Here is an 8448-nt window from a genome sequence, read left to right as displayed (position 1 = left end):
GTCTTTTTTCAACCTCACCTACTATGTAACTATGCCCCTCTATCTCTGTACTCTATCATTTGGCTCAAAGCTTGAACTCACTCTGGTTTCAATTGAGCCCATCCTTCCATGGAAGCCTCTGTGTTGTAGAGTATACTTGACAAAGCATCAGCATCAAAATTCTTGACTGCGGAACAATATTTTCGGCTGAACCCAGACAGTGTCACCAACCATAGATGTCCAGTAGCATACAGCTTGGCCGTGGTAAGTACATATGTGAGTGGGTTGTTGTCGGTCCTTACATTGAAGTCTGCCCCATACAGGTATTCTTTCAGCTTGTCCACGATTGTCCACTTCAAAGAATTCTAACTTATGAGTAGGGTAGTTTCTCTCAGATGGGGTAAGACTCCGGCCCACAAAAGCGACAGGCCTCAGGTGTCCATCATGTTCTTGATACAGTCCACCACCTAACTCTTATCTGCAGACATCAACATGCAGTTCATCAGGCTCAGGACTTTTGGGGGTTCTTTTGTTTTATAAACTCCTTCTGAGGTCTCTTGCATTTCCTCATCCACTTTGGTCTGCAGGAGCTCAGTGAGGGGTCGGGCTAACTTTGCAAACCCCTCCTTCCCCTTCATTGTGGTAGGTTACAGCCATAGGTTTGCGCAAAAGTTATAGTGTCTACAAAATAAGGGAAAGATTTAAGGACTTCTTATTGTTTTTATTGTTTTTGCTAGTAATGGCAGGGATCATTGATTTTTAGAGTGACTGCGACATTGCGGCGGACAAATCTGACCCGAAGTGACACTTTTTGGTGACCAGTGCTAAAAAAAATGCACTGATCACTGTATAAATGGCACTGCCAGGAAAAGGGGTTAACACTAGAGGGCGATCAAGAGGGTAAGGGAGGTGCTAACTGTCAGGGGGACGGACTGACTGGGAGTACAGAGAGATCGCTGTTCCTGATCACTAGGAACAAACGATCTCTCTCTCTCCTCCCCTGTCAGAACGGGGATCCGCCTTGTTTACATAGGCAGATCCCTGTCCTGCCTCTCTTCACCGCTATCGCGGGTGGCCGGTGGACATGGAGCCCGCAGTAGCACGTGCACAGACCGGCATACAAGTACGTCACATTTTCTTTTTGTATAAAGAGGACTGCTATTGGACTCTTGTTTTGTTTTTTACATTTTTTAATATATATTTTTTGCACATGGAATATTACATATATTCGATCATTACATTCTTGTATTGGACACGGAATTAATTAGGTGTTATTGTTGCACTACTGTGAATTTTGCTATGTACGCATTTTGTATGCCTATATATTTCATTTTCACTGGTTTTCATAACTTGTCCTCATAACATTGGAATATAGAACAATAGAGAGATACTAGTGAAGTGCGCAGCCTGTAAACCCCAGTCATACAATATATATGCAATGAATCCATTTCAAGTCCATAGAAAAACAAATACAAATGTTATACACTTATAGAGAGATACTTCCATTGTGTGAAATGTACAAAGATGTTGATTTTGGTTCAGCTGTGAACACGGAAATGTGGTGACTATTAGTCCATTAGGGGCCCCCCTATCCATGCGTCTGGTCTCCTAATCTACATGCGGGGCGCCGGACGCATGGATTCCAATGGAGGGGGGTGTTTTTTTTTTTTAGAAGCACGTGATTACAGCCTGAGGCTCTAATAGGCTTCAATATAGAGCGGGCTTGGGGCGCAGAGCACAGCGCCCCGAGCCCACCCAGTTGTGTGACCATAGCAAATTAATATTCACAAGTGTCGCACTGGTTCTCCTCCCAGTCAATCAGGAAGAGGGTTGTGAGACCCATTTCCTGATTGGCCCAAAAGCAGTAGCGTTCCAATTGGCCTAGGAGGAGGAGGAGGAGGGAGGAGACGCATGGCCGGAGGAGACGCATGGGGAAGCCCGACCGACCCACCCACCACAGTGACTCCAGGGATGGTTCACCCGCAGCCACTCAGCCATCCAGCACTCCCCGGCCCAGACAGAGGAGGGAGGGAGGAGGGGAGATCGGAGTCATTCCAGACGCAGGGGGGGTAGAGCTTTCTTTTGGTGGTATTTGATCACCTCTGGGGTTTTTTATTGTTTGTGCTACAAATAAAAAAAACAAAAGTTTTGGAAAAAAAAAGTTTTTCTTTGTTTCTTTTATAAAACTTTGTAAATAAATACATTTTCTCCTTCACTGATGGGCACTGATAAGGAGGCACTTATATGCAGCATTGATGGGCACTGATAGGCGGGACTGATAGGCACTGATAGGTGGCACTGATTGGACACTCATATGCAAGACTGATGGGCCCTGATAGGTGGCACTGATAAGCAGCACCGATGGGCACTGATAAGCAGCACTGATAAGCAGCACTGATTGGCACTCATAGGCGGGACTGATGGGCACTGATGAGTAGGCACTTATATGCAGCACTGATAAGCAGCACTGATGGGCACTGATAAGCACTCATAGGCAGGACTGATGGGCACTGATATGTGGGACTGATGGGCACTCATAGGTGGGACTGATGGGCACTGATGGGACAGCACTAATGGGCACTCATAGGCGGCACTGATGGGTGGCACTGATAGATGCAAGCACTTATAGGCAGCACTTATTAGGAGGCACTGACAGGTATCACTGATGGGCACAGAGTGCCATCCTAATGGGCACTGACTGGCACTGATTGGCATCCCTGGTGGGCTAACCTGGTGCTCTCCAGTGGGCATCCCTAGTGGTCTTGGATGCCCAATCCCAGCCACTTCTCGCATGTCCAATCCCAGTTGCTTCTCAGATGCCCGATCCCTTCCGCTGCTCCTTGGATGCCCAATGCCAGCTGCTCCTCAGATGCCCAATCCCAGCCGCTGCTCCTCGGATGCCCAATCCCAGCCACTTCTCAGATGCCCGATCCCATCCACTGCTCCTTGGATGCCCGATGCCAGCTGCTCCTCAGATGCCCAATCCCCACTGTTCCTCTGATGCCCGATCCCCGCCACTCCTCGGATGCCCAATCCCAGCTGCTTCTCAGATGCCCAATCCCATCCGCTGCTCCTCGGATGCCCGATCCCTGCTGCTCCTCATATGCACGATCCCAGTCGCTCCTCAGATGCCCGATCCCTACTGCTCCTCGGATGCCCAATCCCAGCCGCTCCTCAGATGCTGATCCCAGCTGCTGCTCCTCGGATGCCCAATCCCAGTCCCTCCTCCGATGCCCAAACCCCGCTGCTCCTTGGATGCCCAATCCCAGCCGCTTCTCTGATGCCCGATCCCCGCCGCTCCTCGGATGCCCGAACCCAGCCACTGCTCCTCGTGTGCACAAACCCAGCCGCTCCTCGCATGCCTGATCCCCACTGCTGCTTGGATGCACCATCCCAGCCGCTGCTCCTTGGATGCAGAGTTCAGGGGTGCACTGCATACAGAGTGCAGAGTTCAGGGGTGCACTGCATACAGAGTGCAGAGTTCAGGGGTGCACTGCATACAGAGTGCAGAGTTCAGGGGTGTGCTGCATACAGAGTGCAGAGTTCAGGGGTGCTCTGCCTACAGTTTGCAGTTTTTAGGGGTGCCCTACACACACAGTGCAGAATTCAGGGGTGCCCTACACACAGGGTGCAGAGTTCAGGGGTGCGCTGCATACAGAGAGCAGAGTTTAGGGGTGCGCTACACACAGGGTGCAGAGTTCAGGGGTGCCCTACACACAGGGTGCAGAGTTCAGGGGTGCCCTACACACAGGGTGCAGAGTTCAGGGGTGCGCTGCATACAGGGTGCAGAGTTCAGGGGTGCGCTGCATACAGGGTGCAGAGTTCAGTGGTGCGCTGCATACAGGGTGCAGAGTTCAGGGGTGCGCTGCATACAGGGTGCAGAGTTCAGGGGTGCGCTGCATACAGGGTGCAGAGTTCAGGGGTGCGCTGCATACAGAGTGCAGAGTTCAGGGGTGTGCTGCATACAGAGTGCAGAGTTCAGGGGTGCGCTGCATACAGGGTGCAGAGTTCAGGGGTGTGCTGCATACAGAGTGCAGAGTTCAGGGGTGCTCTGCCTACAGTTTGCAGTTTTTAGGGGTGCCCTACACACACAGTGCAGAATTCAGGGGTGCACTGCATACAGAGTGCAGAGTTCAGGGGTGCCCTACACACAGGGTGCAGAGTTCAGGGGTGCGCTGCATACAGGGTGCAGAGTTCAGGGGTGCGCTGCATACAGGGTGCAGAGTTCAGGGGTGCGCTGCATACAGAGTGCAGAGTTCAGGGGTGCGCTGCATACAGAGTGCAGAGTTCAGGGGTGCGCTGCATACAGAGTGCAGAGTTCAGGGGTGCGCTGCATACAGAGTGCAGAGTTCAGGGGTGCGCTGCATACAGGGTGCAGAGTTCAGGGGTGCACTGCATACAGGGTGCAGAGTTCAGGGGTGCACTGCATACAGAGTGCAGAGTTCAGGGGTGCGCTGCATACAGAGTGCAGAGTTCAGAGGTGCGCTGCATACAGAGTGCAGAGTTCAGGGGTGCGCTGCATACAGAGTGCAGAGTTCAGGGGTGCGCTGCATACAGAGTGCAGGGTTCAGCCTTCTTGCGCAGCTTCTTACCTATCAAACCTCTTCAGCTCTGACCTCATCATGCCCCCCCTCACTGGCCATTGCCCCTATATTTTCCCCTCTTCTTAAACCCTCCCCCATCCATATTCCACATGTCTTACGTTTGTTGCTGTATAAGCACCCATCCAGCTCTAGTACCTCCCCGCACACTTTAGGTGGTTCCGTCAAAGGAGATTTCCAGTGGGGGTGTCGGCATCCGCACTGCACCACAGGCACCTGCATCTCCCTTGTCCCCACCCTGCAATCAGTGGGACCCGCGCAGGAGGTCAGAGCTGTTGGGGGACAAGTTGTCACATGGGGGTTGAACCTCTGCATTTACAAGTGATAGTGGTGAGCGAGGAACAGAGGTCTTGAGCCAGAGGTGGTGGAAGTTAGCTCCATCAAGTTCCAGCTGAAAAACAGCCCTGACAACAAGGCTCTTCTAAGCCATGCGTGCTCAACCTGCGGCCCTCCAGCTGTTGTGGAACTACAAGTCCTATGAGGCTTTGCAAGGCAGACAGTTACAAGCATGACTCCCAAAGGCATGATGGGACTTGTAGTTCTGCAGCAGCTGGAGGGCCACAGTTTGAATATCCATGTTTTAGGCAGTCTTTATTAATAAGTGAACAAATTGATAAATTTGAGTTTTGAATCGTGAACACATAGAATTGAAGTTTTCACTCTACATTACAGGATATACAGGGGGGGTTCTATTGCTGAGGGAAAAGTCTCTGAATCACCTTATCTACATGGGGCACTAAGGACATGTTGTGTCTCCTCAGTACATCATCTAGAATTAAGTCTTCTGTGGTGATGTCCCTTCTATATTTATGTGTACAGTGAAAGGTGAGGACCATATCTGATTCTATATTCTTCCAGTGTCCTCTTTGTTTCAGAGCTGAGTGGATGGAGGTCTGAAATACATCTCGGGGATTCACAATCAATTTGCGGCCATTGAAGAGTTTCCAACTCATAGGTTCTCTGACAGAATGATGGAGAATATTGACCCCGGGAATATGAGACCACAAGTCAAATCCAGAGATTTTGACTGAATTCGGAAAGATGTGATTCTCAATGAGGAAGACACTTGTATCTGGGTGTTTATTCTGGAGATTCTCCATCAGGGATGACCAGTCCCAGTCCTTGACTGGAAGAATAATTTCATCAATGTCATTGAAGAGAATGAACTTACTTTTGTACATGTTCCTGTATAGACAATCATTTAGGGCTGCAGTTTGTCCAAAATATCCAATCTCAGCTTTGAGTCCTTTGTAATACTGCCATTTTTTCGATGTCTGAAGATGGTGGTCTATTGGCCATGGCACCATATCTAGAATTCCTTCATCAATGTAACGACGTAACACCTTATCTACATCCTGGGAACAGTTGGTGTTATAGATGGTGACTCTGGAGGCCCCCAGAATCTTGTACATCTCAATACTCTGGATCATCTGGAGGACATTGTTGTAGTTTCCAAACAAAGTAGAAATACAGACGGTGAAATTGGAGGAGATTGGTTGTGGTGGACGGTTCCTGACTTTAAACAGAAAATTCTGACCTGCAGTTGTGGAATAAGTTGAAGAGAAAGACAGATAAGTGTAATCACACCCAGAAGGTTCTGCACATAGAAGATCTGCTGTTCCATATGGGAACCCAAATCTGTCACTGTGAAGATCTATTTCTGCCCTGACAGAGATGTTCTGGTTGGAGGAACAATGGAAGATACAGTAGAGTTTCTTCACAGATACATGGATGATGGTGATGACCCGGACTGATTGGCCAAGTCTAGGCTCATAATACGGGGAGATGATAAATGTTCGACGATCCAGAGCTGTAATGGTGTCTGTGGCAATGGGAAGTTTCTGAGATCTCATCTTCGAATGTCTGATTTCTAAATGGTAGGAGTAATAAAAGATAGCAAAACACAAAAACATGGACAATGCGCAGAACGTGTATCTAGAAGATGTCCACATTCTGGTTTCATCAGGTGATCACAGCTGGAAGAAGATAGGAAACAGAGAATAAGAGCATAAAATACGTTCAGTGAGATTTTAAATTTAGTGCACAAGTTTAAAATTAAGTGAAATCACCATTATAATCCGGTCACATCAGTCTCTGTACCAGAGGAGCTTACACTCTAAAGTCCCCTCCCCCCACATTCACACACTATTATTATTATTATACATTTATATACAGTAGCTCTGACATATACTGCAGTGCTGTACAGAGATCACTGAGCCAGTCACATCAGTCTCTGTACCGGAGGAGCTTACACTCTAAAGTCCCCTCCCCCCACAGTCACGCACTATTATTATTATTATACATTTATATAGCTCTGACATATACCGCAGTGCTGTACAGAGATCACTGAGCCAATCACATCAGTCTCTGTATCAGAGGAGCTTACACTCTAATGTCCCCCACAGTAATTTTTCACACTTCTCAAGTTAATTGGCCATACTCTTTTTTTTTTTTAAATAAAACTTTCATTTAATTTTCTAATCGTTAGTGGGGGAAATCGTTATTTGTTTTTGTTCGCAGTTACAAGAGAAATTCGAAGGAGTCGGATGGTAACATTTTCTGGAACAAATCTTAAGCGGCGTACACACGGGCGGACTTTTCGACCGGACTGGTCCGACGGACTTTCTGGCGGTCTTTCGATGTACGTTTGACGGACTTTTTAACGAACGGACTTGCCTACACACGATCACACCAAAGTCTGACGGATTCGTACGTGATGACGTACGACCGGACTAAAATAAGGAAGTTCATAGCCAGTAGCCAATAGCTGCCCTAGCGTGGGTTTTTGCCCGTCCGACTAGCATACAGACGAGTGGATTTCTGGGTCCGATTTGAAGCATGTTCCAAATCTAAAGTCCGTCGGATTTCCGACCGAAACGGTCCGTCAGACGCCCAATGAAGCCCACACACGGTCGGATTGTCTGCCGGATTCGGTCCCTCGGACCAGTCCGGTCGAAAAGTCCGCCCGTGTGTACACGGCATAACAGTGAATGTTGTCTTCTTTTGGGCAAATCCAAAATGGAATGTACCAAGGAGACCTTTTTAATGTACTTTTGAACAGCTTTAATCAAGTCATCGAATGTGCCAATCGGAATTTTCAGACTCATTTCCAAGAAACGTTCATTTGTAAATCTACGGGTGTATGGCCATCTTTAGGGTACAATCTATTTAACCACCTCAATAGGGGGCACTTATACACCCCTTCCTGCCCAGACCAATTTTCAGCTTTCAGTGCTCTCACATTTTGAATTACTCAGTCATGCAACACTGTACCCATATGAAATCTGCGTCCTTTTTTTCACATAAATAGAGCTTTCTTTTGGTGGTATTTAACCACTAGTGTTTTTTTTATTTTTTGTGCTATAAATAAAAAAAGACCATAAATTTTGTGTAAAAAATGCCTTTTTCTTTGTTTCTGTCATAAAATTTAGCAAATTAGTAATTTTTCTTCATACATTTTGGCCAAAATTTATACTGCTACATATCTTTGGTAAAAATAACCCAAATTAGTGCATATTATTTGGTCTTTGTGAAAGTTATAGAGTCCACAAGCTATGGTGCTAATATCTGAAAATTGATCACACCTGATGTACTGATGGCCTATCTCATTTCTTTAGACCCTAACAAGTCAGGAAAGTACAAATACCCCCCAAATGACCCATTTTTAGATAGTAGACATTTCAAGGTATTAAGTGATTAGCATGGCAATTTTTTTAAGTTTTAATTTTTTTCCCACAATTCTTTGCAAAATTAAGATTTTGTAAAAAAAATAAAAATAAAAAAAAATGTCATATTAACAGGTTATTTCTCGCACAGAGCATATGCATACAACAAATTACAGCCCACAATACATTCTGCTACTCTTCCC

General features: G+C 47.1%; 1 protein-coding gene across 1 annotated transcript; it reads right to left on the bottom strand.

Moving 5' to 3' along the window:
* Positions 1-5156: 5156 nt before the first annotated feature.
* Positions 5157-6552, bottom strand: LOC141124127 (beta-1,4-galactosyltransferase galt-1-like). Its single transcript, XM_073612205.1, has one exon. It carries the CDS (start codon positions 6530-6532, stop codon positions 5270-5272), a length of 1263 nt encoding a protein of 420 aa, XP_073468306.1. The 5' UTR covers positions 6533-6552; the 3' UTR covers positions 5157-5269.
* Between the last annotated feature and the right edge of the window lie 1896 nt (positions 6553-8448).

Source organism: Aquarana catesbeiana, linkage group LG01 (genome assembly GCF_042186555.1).
Source record: "Aquarana catesbeiana isolate 2022-GZ linkage group LG01, ASM4218655v1, whole genome shotgun sequence".
Taxonomy (NCBI): Eukaryota; Metazoa; Chordata; class Amphibia; order Anura; family Ranidae; genus Aquarana; species Aquarana catesbeiana.
This window is presented reverse-complemented; position numbering and strand designations above follow the sequence as displayed.

Excerpts from the sequence above, each read along its gene's own strand:
- LOC141124127 (XM_073612205.1), bottom strand. The coding sequence starts at position 6,532 with ATGTGGACATCTTCTAGATACACGTTCTGCGCATTGTCCATGTTTTTG.